The sequence below is a fragment of the Mchenga conophoros genome, linkage group LG3 (genome assembly GCF_057382185.1).
Source record: "Mchenga conophoros isolate Kocher_MC1m ecotype Shallow Benthic linkage group LG3, M_conophoros_male_GT1.1, whole genome shotgun sequence".
NCBI lineage: Eukaryota > Metazoa > Chordata > Actinopteri > Cichliformes > Cichlidae > Mchenga > Mchenga conophoros.
This window is the reverse complement of record NC_140528.1, coordinates 19,559,185-19,581,907: the sequence shown is the minus strand read 5'-3', so window position 1 is coordinate 19,581,907 and position 22,723 is coordinate 19,559,185. Positions and strand designations below refer to the sequence as shown.

The following is a 22,723-nucleotide window of genomic DNA, read 5'->3' as shown; positions in this document are numbered from 1 at the left end:
ATTAGATGGGAAAGAATGATTCAGGGTAAACAACTGCACCAAGGGAATTACATTTTTCTTCTCAACATGTAAAATGTCTGTTGATAAGCAATTTCTGAAACAGACATTATAAAAATCACATTAAACAGATGTGATTAACTTTTTATTCTAGCAAACATAACATCAATGATGACACAATCAGTCTTCATCAGAAGTGCTCAAATCACTCTCATCGTCTGGAACGTCCTCCTCCTCCTCCGAGTCCATTTCCAGGAGTGGTTGGTGGCTGAGGATTCTCTTGTACACGTCCTTTACTTTGAGCGTTTCAGCTTTCAGTTCACTTTGTTTTTAAACCAGGCTATGGAGTCCTTTCTGTGCATCCTCCGACATGCCAACAAGGGAGGCTGTAAAAACAACAAAACTATTAAATATAAGTAAAACAAACAAACAGACAAAAAAACTCACCTCATAAACACAAGGAGTTAGGATCATGTAATTAAACTTTTTTAAGGGAGAAGGCAGTGTTAGCTAGCAACCCAAATATAGGTAAAAGATCCAGTAAGACTTTAGCATCTGCTCTTATTTTCAATCAATTCATCACCAAATGTATAAATAAATAAAAGATGTGCTTACAGTCTGAGGAGATTGTCCCCAACACCACAGATCGCATTTGCAACACTGTCCAGTGATGCTGCATCTCCCTGCAAAGGATCATCTCCTCCTCTCTCAGGCGCCTCACAGCCATCACCTTCTCAAAGACCTTTCTCTTTGTCCGGAGGTCAGCAGCAGCTGCAGTTTAACAACATCAGATGGGAAAACATAGCAGCATATTATGATTCAAGAACAAAACATTCAACTGCTGCTCAGATACTGGGAGTTTGTTTAAAAAGGATATTTAGAAATCAAGAGCTTACGTTCACTTGTGCTCTGCCAGGGCCAAACGTCGCTCTGCATGAGGGCATCACTGGATACGATTTGCTTTGTTGCTTGTTTCCTTGTTGTAGTCGTCAACAGCAGCCGCCAAGCGTTTCTTCTCATCTAAGATGACCTTGCGAATTCTGTGTCGCCTCTTGTTGCTATCTGTAAATAATCATAAAAAGGAACACCTTCACATAATGCATATATTTACATTTTAATCTACACTCATCAATTCGTTTGCTAGAACAAATCACATCCAGCTTAAACAAACCTGGATCTGATTTTATTCTGTTTACAAAGTAGCTGTACAAGCTGTACAAACTGAGCATCAAACGGTCCGTTTCAAAGAAACTGTGACACCATTTTGTCTGTAAAGACTTTGTGTTCGCACTCTGATGATGACGACAAGCTGCTCTACTCGTGCCTGCAACGCTCCAAGGCTGCCATCAGTTTGATCCGTTTCTAAGTGAGAGGAATATTAATCAGAACACAGGATGAGTAACAGTCACCAAACTACAGTGGACTCTGTAATCACTGACTTGATGATATTCATTATAAGACATCTGGAGCCTTCATGTGCTGCATTATCATGAGATAACAAGTATGTTGGTGTTCAGCTTTATAAAACCAACTAGTACGACATCACTTCAACCCAGGTCCAATCCAATTTGATCAAACGCAACAACTCTGCCATCAGTTCTGCTTTTACAAGCTTATTTTTCATTGTTTGTTGACACTGTCAGAAAGATCTTAACTCTAAGTTCTTTAATGAGGCCATGGTGGGTCCTGTTGTTATACACGAGTGCATTATATTGAGACTCACCTTCAGCCCATTGCTGCAGTGTGTCGTCATCCACACCCAGCTCATTTCTGCTCGCATTCAGGCTCTCCACTTGTTCTCTAAAGATCCTTATGATCTAAGAATACATTAATAAATGTCATTCATATGGACATTTTTAGAGTACTGGTGTTTCCCCCCCATTACCACACACATTAAAATGGGTGTTGAAAAAATGACCTTTAGATATCTCTGGCTCAAAGTGCGGCCCAGTTGTTCCACTTTCCTTTTGTTCCAGCCCAAAGCCAGGAGGCTCAGCATGTCTGTTCGCCCTGCATTTCAGTTAGTATACAAATAAGAATGAATGCGCAGGAGACTGAGTGGAATCTCACACACAGACACACACCTGCTTTAGACATGTACTTCGTTGTGATGGTCGCCCTAGACAGGAAACTGTTTACTTGCTCCACCTCTTCTCCAACTGTAGAACCGGCCCCATCCTGAAACGCACCTCCCCATTTGATCTATAGAAAGGAGGTCACAATACATGACTGCTGAATTCATTCAACCTTATAACAAAATGTCTTAAACGTATCCAAGCCTACAAGCTGCAGTATACCTCGCACATCCAAGTGTGAGCTTTTGCATGCATGACGGAGAGAAAGGCTACGTTCACACTGCAGGTGTTAATGCTCAATTCCGATTTTTTGATCAAATCCGATTTTTTTGTCTCCTCGTTCACACTACAAATAAAATGCGACAGCAAACGCGCTCTAGTGTGAACGCTCAAAGCGGCCCGCGTGCCCAAAAGAAGATGTCACACACAACGCGCTCTGTTTAGACCCAGAGCAACAATATTGTTTGACTGATGGCCCTTAATATAAAGACTTCGGACTTCACGTTTCCCAATTTTTGCTTTAAGTTATTTTGTTATTTACATAATAATGTAAATAACCTAATAATTATCCTCATTGCTGTTTTAGAGAGGAGCGGTGCTTCAAAGGATAGCTGCAGATTTCTGTCAGAATCTGCAGATTATACAGTACAAATAAAATGTTCACGTTTCTCCAACGCTGTCTTCCCAGCAGTTTCACCGGATGGCCAGGAAGCGTTTGCGATGTCTTAACGGGCGCTTCTCCGGCGCTGATAATTGGTGTCTGTCTTGTGTCAGTGACGTAAAAGACGGATTTAATGCGACTTGACCGTTCACACAGCAGTCGCTTTCTGAAACATCGGATATGTATCGGATTCAGTACCACATACGAAAGTGACCCAAATTGGGTTTGAAAATATCGGATTTGTGCCGTTCACACTGTCACACCATGATCGGATATGGGTCGCATAGGGTCAAAAAAGTCGGATTTGGTGCGCTTTCGCCTGCAGTGTGAACGTAGCCAAAAGGACGCATTGACAAGAGGTTCCTCAGCTCAGGGCGCTGCTGAGCCACGTTGGTTAAATATGGGAAATATTTACAGGCCACATCGGAGCAAAGGAACATAATATGTCCTGGGACGCTAGCTGCCAACTTCCTCTGGAGAAAAAGGGGGTAAGCAAAGATCTCCCCTCGAAACATGTTCAATGCAGCTAGGAGGACTAACAGCAAACAAACAGCTATTTCCATGCCCTCTTCATCCAACTTCCCAGTGGACTTTTTGGTCGACTCCTTTGCTGCAGTCCAAGATGAAGATCCACACAACCCTTTCCCTGGGACCTACACACTCAAAGACACGACGTGATTACGCCCTATCAGGGACAAACTTTTTTAACACAAATGCAAAAGAATTAGCTGAATTAGCCTTAAGTCACGTTCACACAACACCTCATAAAAACCATGTTTTTATTTTTTTAAATACACATGGTGACAAAATGAAGTACACATTAAGATAAAGTCAAGTAAATAGTATTACGACAACACCAAGAGAAAAACAAAATAAATATCCACCCATCCAAATATGTATCCACACACACACACGTATGAGTATATGGTTATGGCGTTAACGTCATTTTAACAAGATTAACGCTGACAGCACTGATATATATGTGTATCTTACATCATTTGTGTGTCTCTGGATGTATTTCACAAACTCAGCAACTTCCTCATCTTTCTCAATGAAGACACCTTCAAAGTTCCCCTGCTCTGAAGTGCTGAACGAACACGGTGACAGTTGTTTGAAAAGAAACATCAAAATACAATTTTTGTACAAATCCATATTTGATTTATGTACACAATGCATAACGTACCTTGCATTTGATTGAAAGCGATAAAGCTTGCAGTTTCCATCAACTGAGACGGCGAGCATGTCTGGAGTGCAGGCAGGGCAGCTAAAGCATGGCTCCTTGCACATCCTGTCCACCTCACACTTTACAGCACTCCACTCCAAGAAACTTTTGCTGAAGGCATCAGCTGATATTCGGCCAGTCTTTTAAGTAGAGGACAAACAACAGAATATTCACGGACAGTCATCATAAACATTGATTTGCACAATTTCCTTAAACTTGACAAATTTAGAAACTCACCCTTCCAAAATGGGCTGTTCGTTCATCCAGCACTTTGACAAAGGCCTTAAGTGACATCCCTGCTGCAGCTTCTTAATGTCATAGAAAGACTGAAAGACATCCATTGAAAACAGGGTGCAGAAATTTAAGGTGCCAGGCCAATATCCACCACCCTGGAAGTCCTTAACTGAGGGGGACCACATTAGGCCACAGCTGGTGCAGCTCACCACTGGCAGTGCAAGGTTATAACGGCCTTTAGGAAGGATAAGGAGAAATCCAGTCATGGCTCAACAAAGACATTCATTTTTTCCCATGTTGTTTTCAAAGCGGTCTGGTAAATCCAAATGACCTTTGACAGGTGCCCACATATACTGCGGGCCGAGGGTAATTCAAAACAATGTAGCAATGTACAATTTGCAATAAAACCTGCAAACACATCTATTGTGTATGTACTGTGTGACAAAAGAGCAACTTACCATTTATGGTTACAAGAGCCACAATTGCACCGGGTGAAACCTCAACGTTACCTGCTGGGCAGTCACACACAGTCTGGTCTTTGCACAGGCAACAGCCGAACTAACATTAAAAACACACAATATATATAAAAAGAATTGGAAATTAAATGATACACAATAAATATACAATAACAGCACACACTCATAGTACATAGCAATAAATGCATAAGACTTAAAAACCGTACATATTGGATTGTGAAACTCTGATGAAGGCTGCAAAAACCCTCCTGTTACTGCCTCTCTGCTGTGCAGGACAAAGCGTGTGTGAACTGCAATATCACAGTCAGCACAAAGGAATGGAAGAGGCAGGCAGTCCAGACACCTCACAACTACTTGTTTGCCACACTGACACACACGGTGTGACTGTGGATCCAGAGTAGCTAACATATTGTCTATAAGACAAGGCCTGGCCTCTTTCCACTTTAGCAAGGACACCATGTTTCTGATCGCCCAGTGAGTAGCAGCTGACTCAGACAACGTCTCACAAGTCATGGCTGCGTCCTCTTCTCCATCCTCCAACAACTGAAGGAGCTCCTGACGAAGCACCTCAGTTCCACACACTAACAGAAAAAAAATAAAGAAACTCTTCCACAAAGTGAAAAACACTCTAGGCAGTATGTTTCTTAGGACTGCACAAAAGCCCTGCCTAACTCAACTATAACAACAAATATAAAAGTAAAGGAATCACAATATATACAAGAAGGTAAAGTACCTTTTGTTGGGTTGACACTGGCAACATAACTAGGTTCTTCACGTGGACACTGATGCTGATCTGCAGACACTGGGGGGGAAAAGAGATTGAAGAATATTTACTTACTGAAATTCTTTGGTGAAAACAAGTTGTGAGATAAAATCAATGGTTGTGAGAACACTGACCACGTGGCAACTAGTACTTCGACTGGATGATGGTCTTTGAGGAATAAAATCTCCCTGTCTGTCAAGGGCGGCATCACTTACATTTTGATTAGATACCTTGAGTTTGTAAATGATCAGATTACATAATTGGAATACAATGTATCCAATTCAGGGTTGCAGGAGGATGAAGCCTATCCCAGCTGATACAGGACAAAGACAGGCTGCCAGTTTATTGCAGGGCTAACACGATATGTGTAACAGAAAATCCACTTAAATGTTTGATATTTCTTATAATAATCATAATTATGACTATTATTTAAAGGTTTCTTTAAATAATACATTTTGATTTTTTATAACCTCTAAAATATAAACCTGAGCTGTTTCAGATTCTGACCTCTGACCTCACTGCAGCTCCCTCTTGGAAGTACGTCTGCTTCTTGTCTACCCCCAGTGATGACCGCCTGCCCTTGATATCACGTACTGTACCTGAGGAACAAAAAAGGACAAACACTTGCCTTCATTTAAGAAGTACATTCATACAGAGGTAATCTATGGAAACACACTAGTTCACCCTTTGGGAGAAATCAGTTCCTGTGAAACATTTCTGTAAATGAACATCATGTGGAGAATGAATGAAATGAGTTCTTCAGGTGACTCAGCAGTCCCACACTGACAAATGAAATCTAGTTAAACTATTAAGCATATTTGCTCTTCTGAAATCTGTGTTAAACAACAACAAACATAAATTAGTAACAAAAATACAGCTGAGTAGAGGCTTTACAAACCACCAGCAGCCATAATGCTAAATTTTAATCTTCAAATGTTTCTGAGCCGTCTTCAACCTGCTTTTAACACATTAAAGTCCCACAGTCAATGCAGCCTGACTCAATCCTAGATGTTCAGCACACAGAGACACAGAGGTGCCGTTTAAAGTTTAGTGATAACCTGAGTCACTGATCATTTGCAGTATTACAGAGTCTGGCAGTCTTTGCATGATGTCCACGTCACTGTGAGTTTCTAGCTGACTCTCAGGTGTGACAGGTGTGCCAGCAGGAAAGAGTAATAATAACCTGCATCCTGAGGTTTGTCATGCAGGATTAAAGCAGCCAGGCTTTGTTCACACAGCTAGGATTGTATTTTACACTGACCCTGGGTCAGTATAAGTATCATACAGTTTAAACGAAGCACTGAAACTTGCACATATTTATTACAGATGCACTGAAGCTAATCGAGATATTTGCTGTCAGTCTGTGGCTGCGATTAAACACTTTACTGGAAACTTTATTAACTAGTAACTTCATCAGTCATGACAGAAGCTAATATTTCTGTGCTAACATCGTTTAAACAGTAACAGCTTTCCTCCAATATAAGCTAACGTTTACACCGTAACTTTAAGCTAGCACCATAAAGACGGTAAAACACGTAATAACATCTACAAATGCATCTTAAAGCTGTTATATTAGCACTCGGTGTATTACTAACATAACCACATTAACATTACTGACACTCGCAGACTTTTAATAGTCATTCTATAAATGCTGTCCGTTTAAATGGTCTTACCTGGTGGTCCATATGGTCCATAAGTGAAGCAGAGGGAGCCTGACCATGCGTCACACGTTTGACGAGTTGGGAGTGAGAACGTGTTGGGCTATAAGGAACACACTCACTTCCTGAGCCCTGGGCAATAAGAGACGTTTTGTGTTTTATGATTTATTGATATGTTTGATCCTTTCTGACCTGCGTTAATGAAGCAGTCATTAGAGCACCATGTCCGCTAGAATAGTTCTGTAGTTTGATGCTTGAGTCGTTGCAGACTTGTTGAAACTCCCTCACCCGTCAAAGCAGCGCCTTTGTTATTCGCGTCCAGCAGATGGCAGTGTTTCACTGTCTGACGGCTGTCTGAAGCTTCAGCTGGATTATTCGTTTAAATGAGATCGTTTTATAAAACTTACAACAACAGGCCTGAACCTGCTCAGCTCCAAAGAGCTGGCTAAACGATGGGGCATGTTCAGAATCTTCCTGAAGTTTAACAATTTCCCAAAAAGCTCCACAAAGTGAATTTTCATATAAGACAAGAAGGAAAGAACAGGGTGTGACGTGGAAGGGGCCCTCTGGCAAACAAATTACTGCTTTTATTAAGTTACAAAACTCGCAGTCCTGTTCACGAGTGATCAGAGAAGGGAACAGGAGATGGACAGATGGATCGGTGCTGCGGCTGCAGACTCTTCACCAGTCCCTCTTTACCAGTCGATTTACGTCCTTACCCTCTGTCACAACGGGACTGAACGGACTCACGCGTAGGCTCTGAGTAGGGAACAATAAAGGTTTTTTATTTACAGGAGCACCAGGTGATCTATTTACACAGTGGGGAAAAGACGGGTTCCGGGAATCCACACACGAACAGGAGGGGGGAAAGACACTTGCAGTCCACACACGCTCCAAAGTCCTCACTCCATCCACGCTCCACGCTCCTCTTCACACTCCACAAGAAACACAAAAGCTCGCTCCAATCCTCACACACTTGATCGCTCAGGTAACACAGGGGCAGGTCCAGGGAAATCTATTCACAGAGATGCAAAAGGTTACTGTAAGAAGATCGCTAGGGAAACACGAGAACGAACTGAGCTGGGGTTAACACTGACGAGAGTCGGCAACGGTCCAGCGACGAGAAATACAGGGCTGCCATCTTATAAGGGGACTGGAACACTGTTGGGTGATGAGCCACAGGTGTCACCAGGTGCGTGGGCCAAGGGCAGGAGCCCACAGATGAGCTCCGCCCAGGCAGTGAGAGAAGGAGGGAGGGAGAGAGCGGGGACAAAATCAAAACAAAAAAACACATGTAGCCACACTGAGGCGACCGGGTAGACACAGGGACCCTGACACCCTCGCCTTTTTCACAAATGTCATGTATGAAAATCTATAATAACTCCAGTTATACGGATATCAATATCCTCATAAGTGAGGATATTGATAAAAGTGATTTGAACTTTTACTGATTTCTGTTTAGATATAAATTGATTCAAAGTGGTCAGATATGCAGATCCTGACCTTTCCTCTGGCAAATATATAAACTCACTGAAAACAGTTTGACTTTTCAGAGAGTTTCCTATCTATCTGTATTTTTACTTTAATAGTTAAGCACGATTAACATTTAGGAAACAAAAATAAACAAGTTAATAAATGAAATGAAATAATACTGATTTATATATTCACTCTGTTTACTTTTTCGATATAGAAATACAATGAAGACTTCCATGTTCCTGCTGGTGGCGCTCTCTGGCACTGTGCTCTGCATGACTAACGGACGTGTTCAGAAAACCAGCAGATCATCAACATGATCCCACAAGGGGGATGTGATGATCTGATAGCAAACAGAGATGATAATGGTAACTGTAAGCGCAAGAATACCTTTATCATTGGTGACTTTAATCAAGTTAGAACAATTTGTGATCCAAGCAATTGTATCAATGCAAATAGAAATCTTTATAAAAGCCCCACAGACGTGCACATTCTGTATTGTAAACTGCTGGGACAAACAACGATACCCATTGTACATCCAGATACAGATGAAAAGGCGTATTGTAATTGCATGTGATAAAATCAATACTTTCCTTCAGCCTGTGCACTTTGAATGTTGCTCTTGAGTTGAGAGATGCTGTGAGCTTGCTGCCATCTTTAAACATCACTTCATGATGCTGGTTTAGATGCTTTATAAGACTTTGTTACGTTTCTTAAACAGTGATGAAAATAATAAAGAGGAAATATGAGAGAAGTGATTTTCAGTGAATGTTGAAAAAAATCCCACAATAACAAAAACGATGGCAACATTGCTACACTTTGCTTTCTTAGCTTGCATATTGTACATTTTCACAGTTGTTTCTGATTGGCTCCATCTTCTCTCGTTGTCACAGCTGTTGCTCAACTTTCAGCACTCATTCAATTAAAAAAACAACAAACAAAAAAACCAAGCTGCTGCTGGTAAGGTTGGCATTCTTGCAAGACTCAGTAACACAAAACAAATAAAAAAATGCACATCCCATGTTTATCCCATGTGATTCCAGGCTGAGTTTATGCATTTATGCTTATTTGTTTATAAAATATTATAAGCTGGTCTGAGGTCATTTGTTACTAAAGAAAAACAAACAAACACTGTGTCATTATTTAATCCACTAAAACTAAGACACAATGCAGAAGCAGTGTGTGAAAACTAAGTGCACCTTCACTGGTGTAGCATCTGCCTTAGAAACAATGAAGTCAAATGAAACTGTTGAATCATCTCTATGTGCTAAAGGCTCATTTTAATGCAGCATTAATCACGTTGCTTTAACAGTGCTGCATTTTAATAATGTTCATCACGTTCTTTGTAGATTTTAATTATCACCATCGTCGCTGTGAGAACATGTCTGGTTGGAGCAGGCGGCACTCAGGGATCATGTTGTGTGGAAGAAGAGTCATGTGATTGTTTTTTTAAAGATTTTTTCTATGAGTGCACAGAGTGTGAAACAGAAAGATAGGATCGACAGAGAAAGCTGATCATGTCTGTTGTGACACCTGCAATCTCTGACTAGAGTTTTAGGTTCTGTCAGGCAGCTAACACAAAGAAAGCCTGGCTTCATTGTACAAATACAACTTACATATACAACACATGACATATTACACAGAGTCATTATTTATTCAACAAAAACTAAGCCAGATGCAGTTTTTGGATTTTATTTCAAAATGTTCTTATTCTGATTGTTTACTTAATATATTTAGACACATTTGGTTTATTTCTATAAAAATGATATTTTACACAAAACTTCAAACAGCTGCCTGCAAACATGGCTCTTTATTGTAAAGCCAGGTATGAACAACAACCTGCAGCTGCATGCTGTTGTGCTCATTGGTGTCACATTAGGTTCTGAACCACAAACAGAGAAGTTTCTTAGAACTGCTGGGCTAGTGATGTAGGTGTTGATGCAAATGATGGCTTAGGGTGGTGCTACGACGGTGTATAAAAACTGAAGCTCCCAGAGCCAAGTGTTATTTGTTCTTCCGTAACTGAGGTGAACTATAACCTGCTCAGGTAGAATTTAATAACAGCGTGTCTGAACTGCTCGTCTCCAGGCTTCACGTCTCATTCTGTAAGAACTTGTTGTTTGTTTATGAACTTTTTAGAAACAACAGACTTTTGTATACTTCCAAGAAAGAGGGAGAACTGACTCTTCTGCCACACTCACGTTCATCTTTATCTGTCATCAGTTCAGATAAAAGCATCACTGATTATTCTGAACACTGTTTTAAAGCTTCTGCGTGATTTCTTCTTAAAGTTGGCAGACAGGATTGTGAAGAAGGACGTAGTGGATCCCCCCTTTTAATGAGCATATTATCTGTGAACACTGAATACAAACAACCTAAATGCTCATTAAAGAAGCAGGTTGGCTCATAAAGTGCTCTGTACTTATTTTATGCAAGTGCTGTTTCTGGAAACAACCACCATCTGTAATCAACACAGGACTTATTGAGCTGTCAGGTGTGCAGACAACATGGCACATTTTGGGAACACCTATAGTTGATGTCTTAATTATGAAAATAGCTACTCTGTAGTTGATGCTTCCTGTTCTGCCAGAGCAGGTGCAGCCTTTGTGGAAGTGGGTTCCACTGGACCAGCGTCTGTGAACGATCCACTGTGGGTGATTTTTTTTTTTTTGACCTTACATCTGTGTGTAAGGACCAACCACAACCATCTAAAATCTTTGCATGTTATTTTATCTTCTGTGTAAGAAGTACACAGCATACCCTGATGATCAGCTTCAAGGGTTCTCAGTGTAGGATGCATACAGTATGTCATGCTGAAATATAGAGCACTTACAATAGAACCCACTAGAAACCAATTATTTTAGCCTGGTTCCTTAAATCTATGGCATTTTTCCCATGCTGACTGATATGCTGCTCAGTGTCTTTTGCTGTCTGTCATGATCCTGGGCCATGTTGGCCCAGCATTCTTAGTTTTCGTATGTTTTGTGTGTTGTTCTTTATTTATGCCATGGTTTCTGTTAAGATGTTCCTTATTTGATTACCTCCTGTGTGCCCCTCTGTTTATCTGTGAGCCCTCGTTTCCCCTCCTTGAGTTTTATTCCATGTTTTCCCAGCCCGTTATGTCCGTGCTCTCCCCGTGCTGTCTCTCCTCCTCTCTGAACCTCCGTGTACTTCCTGTTTTACTTTGACAGTCTCCCGTCAGTGTTGCGTTGACTCCTGCCGTGTCTTGTTATGATTATCAGTGTCACCTGTGTTCCCCGTGTGCTCCCACTTCCCTCGTTAACCCTCTGTGTATTTATGTCTGCGTCTCCCTCAGTTCTGTGTCGCGTTCTCCCTCATTCATGGCCGTGTGTTTCTCTGTGTATTACGTTATAGTTTCCTCGTTTAGGTTGTATGGTTTCTCTCTCCAGCAATAAAGCTGTGTTTTGAGTTCATTCCTGCCTCCGTGAGCTTGCGTTTGGGTCCTCATCCTGCCTGCACACAGCCGCAACCATGACAGTCTGCTTTTAAATCAGATGTCACTGTGAACATAAACACAAGCCACAGCAGCCCAGCTGTCTTAGCTGAGTACAAGGATACATTTACTCTCTTTGTGTAAAATATTGTGATGATTTTACATTATATTAGGCAGGCAGCTGCCCAAATTAAACCGTGACTATTAGCAGTTTGGTTATTTTGAACGCCTCGGCTGGAAAAAATTCAAAATGGTTTGTAAGGTTGGCCACAGCTTTGTATGTAAAGGGGAGTTAGAAGATTGCTTCATATTTTAAGATTGATTAAGATTAATTAATATTTTTAATTGTTTTATTTTACATCTCACCTTTTACACTGCATTGAGTTGCTGCCATGTGATTGGCTGAGTGTACATCGTTCTTTGTTTCAAAATGGACTTAATGCTTGGTTGAACAGTTGTGATGTTTATCTCCTTTAGATTTATTTTTTATTTTCATGATGAAAAATGGTTTGTTGGTTCATACCTATGAAGTTACAGTGTTTCTGAAAAGCCTAAAAAGATGAATTGTTACCATAGTAAACTTCAAAACAGACTTTATTATATGATATAGTTATAAAATTGGATAAAAATTGACTTCAGCATAATATAAAATAATGTGTTGTCACTATGTATGCATTGGTCAACTTTCAGATCTATGAAGTTCAGCTCAGTTATCTATGTTTTCATTTTTAGTTTCCATTTGCATTTAGATGCACGGCCGATTCTCTGATGTGTGATCTGTTTCTACCTGTGCTGATGCTAGCAGGACTAAAGCTGATCAAGCAGCAGTAAATATGTGAAGCAAGGCTGAAGGATACACTCATAAAATGAACAGAATCATAAGAATATAACAGCACGAGCACTGCAAATGCAACTAAAACATGTTGACATCAAATGGTATGTTATTTGAAATCTATATGAAATAATGAAACATCTATGTTTTCCAATTTATTTTATTTATTAATTTTATTTTTTCCACAGTTGTGTAAATCAGTCTGTCTGTGGACTGCCAGCCAACACATCCACAACACCAACAACTCAGACAGCACAAAGCCTTTTAAGTTGGCGAGGCGTGATAGCAAATGCAGCGCAGGTACATCCATCTGACCTGCAGCAGCATCGCAGACCACGCCCCCCTCCACACCACTCTTTCCTCATAGTTGCTCGCCATCGTTGCGCTCAGAGGGTAGAAGGTCCCGATTGAAGTGCACAGGTAACTTCCCTTCACATTTCACGACAATGATCCTGTTGGTGAGAAGCCTGCCTTCCAACTGGCAGCTGGGTTTCCTGGCTCCCTGATGCTTTAGCTTACATTTAATTATGTGAAACGTTGCGGTACTATACGTCATGCCGCTATTTTCATCGTACCTCCCATCACCTCTACAAATGGATTTGACCTTTGCTGGAATGCTGAGGATGAATGTGTTGGTTTCCTTACAACTGTTGTCAAGTTTGTAGATATTCCTATTTGATATTTCTGTGTTACACAGCTTTTCAGTCATCTTAGCATCTACATGCTGTCTTCTAAACTTTTCATAAGGTGTTTCTTCAGGTCGGTGCTCGCTTGGTTGAAAATTGTTCACTTTGGAAAATCCGGAAGCAAAGAGCAGCACGAGCATCGTGCAGACAAACAGTGTCTTCATCGTCTCCTGGAGAAGAAAACACATGGACATTTTTCCACATTAAGAATTTGGCAGATACATCCTTTTGGATCCTGAAGCTCAGTAAGTCGTCTTTGTGAGCTGCAAACACACACGACAAGAGGACTGATAGACCTTTTTCTTTAAATGAAAGAAGTCGTTTTATTTATAGTTTTCTTTTTTATTTATTTCTAATCATATATATTACTTTGTTCTCTGTTTATTTTTTATTTTTCAACTGTTAGGACGATTTCTAAATATCCTGAACAAGCCTGATCTGGACGGCTCCTGGAAGCAGATTCAGGCGTGATGATGTCATTTTCAACTGGAAAAAGAAGCTTTGAAAAGCTGAAGTAGTTTAAATGTTTAGATATTTAACCTTGTTGTATTACTTTATATTTTATATTCATCGTATTAAGACATCAAGATATTTGTTTTTGCCTTAAAATTTTGTGTTTTAATTTATACTTTTTGTTATTCTTTTTTTTAATTTTGTCATTTTGCCTTTTTTACTTGATGTGATTTGGATAAATATATATTTATATCTACAGATATATTGAGAGAGTTTTCCTCTGGGTTTCACAAGCCCATTTTATAGATAAAAGTCCAGGTCATAATAGATCCGGTTCATTAAGAACAAAGTTTAAATCCGATTTAATATAAATGCCTTTCTGCACTCAGTTATTCTTTCCTGTCATATGTTTCAGTGTGCTCTGTAGTAACAGTGACACACTGCAAAATAAAAATAATAAGACACTCACCTTTTTTTCCTTTACTAATGATGATGATTAACCTGCAGTGGTTCAGGTATAAGTTGGTTGTCTGGAACAGCAGGTGATGAAGATGTGGTGAAGGGTCTGTGGTTAATGTATATAGTGGGTTCATTACATAACTGGATAGGCAACATCTGACAGTCAGTTTAAATAAGATCTTGTTGTATTTGAACACAAATCAGCAAAAACAGGTCTCTCACCGTGCAAATATACAGCTTACGTAAGTTTAGTGTGCTCACCGAATGCAGTGTTTAGTGTAGCAGCAGAATTATGACAGTTTATGGAGATGTTCAACGTGAGCCTGCTGCCCAGCTTTAAAAGGAAAATCATTTTAAATGATACATAATAAGTTCTTAGCAAAAGAGGAATGCAGACGGAGATGAGCAGAGATCTCTTCTGCAGTTCAGATGCTGCTGTGAGTTCTAGTTCACTTCTGTCACAGAGGAACAAAGTGTGTTTGGATCTGGACACTTTGATTTTTATACTTCTGATCAGCACCACCTCAAATAATCCTTTGCATCCACACCTACATCACTGGCCCACCACTTCTAGGAAACTTTAACACTTCCCTGCTTGTGACTCAGAAAGATAATGCAAATATGATGACCACTGACCACAAGAACCTGCATGTAGATGCAGCCTGTTTTTCCACATCTGGCTTTAGAAAAAAAATTAATGCACAAACAAATAGATTTAAAATAAAAAGATGTGTTGGTATATTTTGACCTTTCAAATAAACTATTAACACTTCTTTTTTCCCCTTTTTAAGTATAATTTTTGGCAAATAAAGTGAGTGTTTTGACCATTTGCAGTTAAAATGTTGAACAATCTTTTTATTTTTGTTTTACTACCAGTTGGTTGTAATAATTTCATATGAGGATTTAAATGGATGTATAACAAAACAAAGGATAAAAGTATATATAAAAGTATATTTAATGAAGCTGATCGAACAACAGTGCAATATGGCATGATGACAGTGTTTACAATTTTGGCAGGAGAACAAAAGATAAATATTATAAAATACAAGACATGAAAATCTCAGAGGTCAGGGGTCGGGGGCCCAGGAAGTCTGACCCACAGATTCCAGGTCTGACTTCGAGTACATAAAATATCATCTTTCTTGTGGGGAAGGAGCCTGAGTTAGAGCAGGAAGTTACACCATATTGATATTGTTGGGGTAGCCTCAATGCCAGTGTTGGACTCTCCAGTTTCCTTGAAGGAGGTTTGACTTTGTGCCATCGTTGGCTGGACTCTGTGCTCATTGATATCCCCGTATCAGTGAGTTAAGACACCATGCATTTATTTTCTGTGTGGCACACAACAAGAAAACAAGCCAAGAGAGAACACATCAGCCTCCAATGACAGTTTATTAAAAGGTTTATTGGAGGTTATTTGTTGTGTTATTGAACCTGTGTGCTAATGAAAGAGTGTCCTTAATAAACGTACTCCATAAGGAAGTGTGTTCACAAGTGCACAGAACACATTAGGGCACAGGTCAATGATCGATTTTACAATTGTATTGTCAGATCGATGGACACTTTCGGATACTTGGATATTCAGGTGATTAGAGGAGCAGAGATGATCAGCTGATCAGGATTTGGTGGTGTGTTGGATCAGGTGGTGGAGAGACATTTGATCAGGTCTTGTAAACCTTGTCGTTAACCAAGCAGTCACTCCCAGGCTGCTGTGCTGATCACCGGATCTTAACTTAATTGTCACAGTGCACTCAGAACAAAACAGCCATGCAGAGATATGAGTCACAGTGACATTAAAACTGATGAAGACCGTCGTCGTTAGAACCAGCAAACTGAATGAACTAAAAAAGATCATCTAAATTCAACTGGTCTAAAATATCAGGATCTCAGTGTTAAGTCCATATTTTTGAAGTAGAAGCTTTTACAGGTTTTACTTAAGAAAAAGAAATAATAAGGAATTGTTTTGGAATTTGTCCAGGTTAACAGATGAAATCATGTTCAGTGCTTTGTCCTGTCAGTAAACACAGATTCTTTATTTGCACTGAATGGGACAGCATATAATTTCACTGCTTTTGGCGTAATGACAATAAAAGATAGTTTCAAAGTCTGACCTGCAAAGCCCGTCCACCCAGTGTCCTCCTCAGTCCTGCTGGTTGCATGATTGCTGTAGAAGTGCTAAACTACTGTGACCTGATTAATTGAACTGAGCTCACACTGCAATAACTAATCAGTGAGGTGGTAGTTTAAGTACTTCATTACCAAAATGTATAAATGAAGTACATCAGAAGATGTTGGGGAAGAAGCACTTCACCGGGTGGGCCTGGACCCCCGAGGCCTGTCCCTGTGCCGACCTCGTCTGAGTCTAATAGTTTAATAGATTCAGTTTAATTTAATGTTAAGTTGAACTGGAGTTAACCAGAATCCTTTACTCTTCCAACTCCTCTACTTTGTCTAACAGTTAGCTTAGCTTAGCCTAGCCAAGTTTTCTTTGCAAAATTGCTAATTGCATGGTTTCAAATTGCAGTTTTGATTTTAAGTGGACTAATTGTTCAGACCTGCTCTGGGGCCTGTCTGAAGTATTAAATTGACATATATTTGTCTCAACACCTACGCAGGAGAACTTTTTTGTAAGTGTGAAATGGAAAATAGAAGAAGAAGTAGAGATGTGGGTGTTCCTATTTACATATTTTTATTTTCTGTTTCTTTAGCCAAACATGTTATTTGATCAGAGCACCTGCCTGTACACCTGCTGTTAACCAAGCAGTTATTTTCAAGCTGCTACACTGATCACAAAGTCAGGACATATGAATGACAGGAAGTGTCCAGTGTCACGTAGCGATATTAATGACAACAATGATGGGTCAAAGCAACATATGAACATTTATTACGATATCCTGATAAATGTAATGCAGCGGGATAACTTCTACAGTTATTATGTTAGTGATGATGCCTCTTTGCTTTTCATTTATTCACAGCTTTGTGGCGTACGATGGAGTGTCAGGGCCACATTAAGATGATAACCTGCCACGGCTGCAGTACCCTCTACAACACGGCTTGTGTCGATGATTTAGTGAAGCAAACTGATCATCTGTCTCATTGTGTCTTTTGTGTGTTTGGTTTTGTGTTTTCAATGAACTGAAAGCCCTCTTTAATGCACGAGGGTGTGACAATCCACATTCTCTCATCTGTCCAGTGTCAGACGTTCATTTTGTGCAAATGGTCAAGTCTTCCAAGTGTGCGTGCTTTTCCTTCAGCGTCTGTGTTACTCGCGTCCAGCAGATGGCAGTGTTTCACTGTCTGACGGCTGTCTGAAGCTTCAGCTGGATTATCCGTTTGCTATGTTTGCCATGTTACAGTGGGGAGGAAAAACTCCTTTTTAACAGGAATATCTAGACATGAGTGATTACTGCAGTGGGGCACTATCTGTGCTATCTATAAGAAATGTTAGCAACAATAAAACTCTGAGGATCAGGGCTCCATTTCACTCCAGTGTTCAGTGGCATTTTAAAAGAGTGAATACCGACGCTGAATGTCTTTGTAAAGCAAAAGCACTTTGTTAGCCTTTACAGAGCAAAGCTATGGATCAATGTGCAGTGAAGAAAAATCGAGGTGGCCAGTCTGTCCTTTCCTAACCAATCACAGAGCTCCTTACATTGCACCATGTGGCTAATTTGCGTTTTACTGATATTGCTGGGCTGCTGTCAATCATTTTGTCTTTATATTACAACAGAGCATTGACCTTTAACCTGTTTAATTCATACTGAGTATTTAAAAAAATGTATTGTCATAATAAATTGTGCCTCACTGAAACACCATTTTGCATTAGCCTCTATCACCTGACTTGTCACTGATGATATCACTGCATGAGCAGGCGAGCGGTAGCGGCGGGGGGGTGTAGGTGAAGCTCGTGAAGAACAAAATTCTGTACGAGCGGATGCAGTGAGTCCAATAACCAGGGGTAACTGGAAATAAGGTGTTGTAGGTTGGCTTCCACAGTGTAAAGAGACACTTCTCCCTCATGCTCTAACAGCTGGTAAATCAATTTAGAAGCAGAGTCGATAACGGCCTCCTGAAGCTCCCTAGGTGGGGTGACTGCCGCTGGATCCATATCTGGCTGGTCCGTACTGTCACGGCGGGTGAGGAGAGCCGTGTGAAAATAATAAATGAGGATCCAATCGCAGGCAGTAGTGGAGAAGTGAAGGTGGTTTATTGAACACAAAAATAAATATGGACAAACAGCAAATGGAGCACGAAGTAAACTAGACTGGAAACAACTAAACTACTTAAGATACAGCTACAAATTGCTTGAAACATTTGCAATGAAATATATAAAACAGCTTTATTGTCAGTGAGGACAAAGTTATAGTGATGCTGTGCTGGAGTGTTCAAAAGAAGACAGAGACATGAAGTATAAATATTGTATAATATTAAATATAAGAAAGAACAAAGTTATAAAAACATTAATAATTGAAATCTGCAACAATATTCACATAAAGTGTAAAATACAGAGTTAACTGTTTAATAGGTAAAGTTTAGGTCTTGCAGTCGAACAATGATCCCAAACACAGCAGCAAATCTACAGCAGAATAGCTGAAAAGCAAAGTCCAGACCTCAACCTGGGACATTCAGAGAGCTGTGCTTAAATAAATGCCCACAAAGCTCAAAGAACTGAAGCAACGTTGTAATGAAGAGTGGGCCAACATTCCTCCACAACAATATGAGAGACTGATAAAGTCAAGCAGAAAACAATTAGCTCACATTTGTGCTGCTAGAAGTGTTTCTAGTTATTCACAGGACTGTAGTTTGAATTTAAAGAAATGTGAAAGTGCACTGAAATTAACATAAAGTTATTGCAATTTTTAAAAAAATCAAGAAATCTAAGAGGAAGAAACAAGGTAAACCACACAATTGTTTTCCTTATATTCTCCACACGGCAATGCACATAACAGACATAAAATATTTGCATTTATCAATAGAAAATATACAATTTTTCCATAGTCATAGCCAGGCCCGATTACTGCCAAACCTGTGCTGAATCAATCACTTAAACAGGACCTGTCTGACAAAGTAGAGTAGACCAAAAGATCCTCAAAAACTACACATCATGGCGCAATCCAAGGAAATTCAGAAGCAAATAAGAAACAAAGTAATTGAGATCTCTCAGTCTGGAGATGCAACGTCAAGATGAACAGAATCCAGTTTCTGGGATCCTGAAGGAGAATGTCTGGCCATCTGTTCACGACCACAAGCTGAAGTGCACTTGATCCAAAGCACACCAACAAGTCCACCTCTAAGCAGCTTAAGTAAAACAAAAGAAAGACTTTGGAATGGCTTAGCCAAAGTTCATACGTGAATCTGATTGAGGTGCTGTGACCTTGGAAAGGTGGTTCATACTCAAAAACCCTCCAGTGTGGCTGAATTACAACAATTTTGCAAAGATGAGTGGGCAGAAATTCTTCCAGCACCTCGTAAAGGACTCATTGCCAGTTATCCCAAACGCTTTATTGCAGATGTTTCTACTCAGGGTGGCCCAACCAGTTATTAGGTTTAGGGGGCAATCACTTTTTCCACACAGGGCCATAATAATGGCCGCCTTAATAATAAATGCCTTGATTTAGGAACTACTTTTAATGTTTACTTGTGCTATTTTGCAAAAAATAAAATCTCTGCAAAAACATCAAAACTGCTGACCATCTGACCTCAATATGAAATTATTAATCTTTTGACAAAAAACATTTAGATTTGTAAAAATAAAGAAACCATAGAGGAACAAACAATGTTGTTTGCTACGTTCTAACATGGCAATCTAAATAACAGTAATGCAAACATATATATTTATCAATAAAAACAGATCGCCTTTTCACTGTTACAAAAGTCAAGTACATCAGTGTTTGTTCAGCTTTCATAAATGTAAGTTTATAAGTACATAGTACATTTTTTGGTCCAACTTCTTTTAATACATGCAACACATTTCAGAACATTTGGGACAGAGACAACAAAAGACTGGAAATACTTCGTAAAAATCTGGTGAAACACTTTAAAGCCAGTGGGATTAAATGGGAAACATAAAATTTAATACTAGACAAAGACCGATTGAATCATGAAGCAAAGAATTAATAACTAAATCACAAGTAGAAAATGTTATGCAGATATTATTGGATAGATTTTGGTTTAGAAAAAAATGACAAGAAATGAAAAATGAAAGTTATCTGGTCTTTTTCTTTAAAGAGTAGCCTACTGCAGAGCAGCTACACTGACAAACACCATCATCACCAATACTGCAGCTAATACAATGATCCAGGAGGAAACTTGAAAAAGCAGGAAAAATGTGACACTGATCAAAATGAATACATCAATTATTGATCAAAGAGAAAATGCATACTAGCACAATGCATTGTTATTGCATCTCAGTTTCTCACCATCACTGATAATCTGACGTCTGCTGGACCTCAGGAATCGTCTCCATCACCTCTCTGTGAGGAGCAGAGAGCACTCGTGCTGCACATCCCACCTGTGTGCTGTGTTTACGTGAACCTGAGAGCACAGCTGTAGTGGTGACAGTGAATGTAGCGTTGGTGTTGGACACACTGACAGTGTTGTACTGTGAGAAGCTGAGGTCTTGTTGTGAGAGTGTTACAGTGGGAGCAGGTCGACCAGTGGCTGAACAGGAAACAACCCACTCTTCAGCAGAGTTTGACTCTCTGACATCAACAACAGGTTCATGCAGCTCTGTGAAGGATCAGGAGATATTGCAAGGAATATGTTGTTGAAAGGAAATCAGTTTCTAGCACATTTAAACACATTAATGCAAAAGTTCTTACCATAGACTTGGAAGCAGGTTCTACCAGTGAAGGAGCCTTCAGGATAAGTGTTAAACAGACAGTGATAGCATCCTTCATCCTGCTCCGTCACATTCCTGATGACTATGGAGCAGTTCTGTAGTCCAGTGTATTTAAACTTGACTTTATCGTTAAAGCCATCATTCACTCTCTGACCATAGTACTTGCTGTAGGTGGCAACATTTGTCTCCACATCACGTGAGATTTTCTGCCATGTGACCTGAAGGACGTCTTTAGTGTCCAAGAGCTGACAGCTGAATTCAGCATCTTCTCCCACTGCTGCCAGCACAGTCTGCTGTGTTTGGACCACTGCTGTTAGAGCTGCATGGAGAATAACATGAGTTAGAGATGTGGAACTGAGAGGTATTGATGGGAAGGATTAAACAATAATTCGGGTCATGGAGTAGTCTGTGTTTTAGGCTCAAACAAATTGACATATGGGTACCACTTAAATGTGATGTAGACTATAAATATAAACCTGACACTCATTGTTTCATACTGTATGTTTCAGGGACATTTTCTTTCATCTATAAAAAAAAAAGTAAGACAATTCAGTTAGCTACCAACTAAACAAAGAAAGTCAGATAGATGTACAGATCGTGTCTATATTGGTTCTGTTGGTCCATGACCAATTCTGGAGGTCTGTACTGCATTTGAACTTTTCCAACAATTTGGAGGTCCAACCATGATTTAAGCTGGACATCAATATGGCGTTCAACATTAGAACCTTGGACTTGATGTATATTTGTTGGACATCATGTAGATATCGTTTGCAATATACTTTTTGCTCTTTTGTATTCTGACGTTTCTTCTGCTGCTTTAATTTATGATCGGGATACACTGTTAAACATCAAAGACTCAATGGAGATCTACTGTGACAGCTGGGACAGCTACAGAAAAACTTTTTCTCCTCCTCTGGAGTGTTCCGCACCTGACTGCGTGCTACTGTGCACAACCCGCGGCATTTCCACCCCCAAGAGACGAAAAAGGGGAACGAGGGCCGGCGTCCAGGTGAAACGGAGAAGGTACCGGAGGCTAGCTGCTTTGCTGTGGGGTGACTCTCGGTGTCTGCGACCAGTTCCTCTCCTGTCGTTTGCTGGGGATGTTACGCTGCCGCCTGGGACCCGAGCCCCATGGCTCGAAAGCAGTTTGCTCACTCTGTGTCCGTCATCCATTTCCCGTTTTGTTGGTGACAGCTACGTCTGCTCATCGATCAAGGTTTTTTCCAACTCTGGAGTCGCTGCCCTGTCCGGCAGGTCCACAGGTTTGCACAGGTGTTTAATTCAAGTACCGCTGCAGTCAGCTGTAGATTCCGCAGATAAACCGTCATCAATTCGGTTCGCCCTGCTTAACGTTCGCTCTATAACGAACAAATCATTTATTTTAAATGATCTTTTTATCAAAGAGTCTCTAGGTTTTATGTGTCTGACTGAGACGTGGCAGC

At 40.2% G+C, this 22,723-nt stretch overlaps 3 protein-coding genes across 3 annotated transcripts in view; 1 reads left to right on the top strand and 2 right to left on the bottom strand.

The window, feature by feature from the left end:
* Nucleotides 1–22,723, top strand: part of LOC146577578 (protein TANC1-like) — a 176,031-nt gene that overhangs the window by 148,204 nt on the left and 5,104 nt on the right. The gene's annotated exons all lie outside the window — the stretch shown is intronic.
* LOC146577580 (uncharacterized) lies at nucleotides 619–4,088 on the bottom strand. Its single transcript, XM_085268376.1, has 9 exons — nucleotides 3,917–4,088; nucleotides 3,727–3,820; nucleotides 3,080–3,386; nucleotides 2,295–2,341; nucleotides 2,082–2,199; nucleotides 1,916–2,007; nucleotides 1,721–1,814; nucleotides 894–1,359; nucleotides 619–768 (listed from the first exon to the last, which is right to left on the bottom strand). Exons 1-8 carry the CDS (start codon nucleotides 4,018–4,020, stop codon nucleotides 1,226–1,228), a joined length of 990 nt encoding a protein of 329 aa, XP_085124502.1. The 5' UTR covers nucleotides 4,021–4,088; the 3' UTR covers nucleotides 619–768; nucleotides 894–1,225.
* LOC146577579 (OX-2 membrane glycoprotein-like) lies at nucleotides 11,991–22,454 on the bottom strand. Its single transcript, XM_085269738.1, has 4 exons — nucleotides 22,309–22,454; nucleotides 21,262–21,635; nucleotides 20,889–21,169; nucleotides 11,991–12,059 (listed from the first exon to the last, which is right to left on the bottom strand). The coding sequence occupies exons 1-4, from the start codon at nucleotides 22,452–22,454 to the stop codon at nucleotides 11,991–11,993; spliced, it is 870 nt and encodes a 289-aa protein (XP_085125864.1).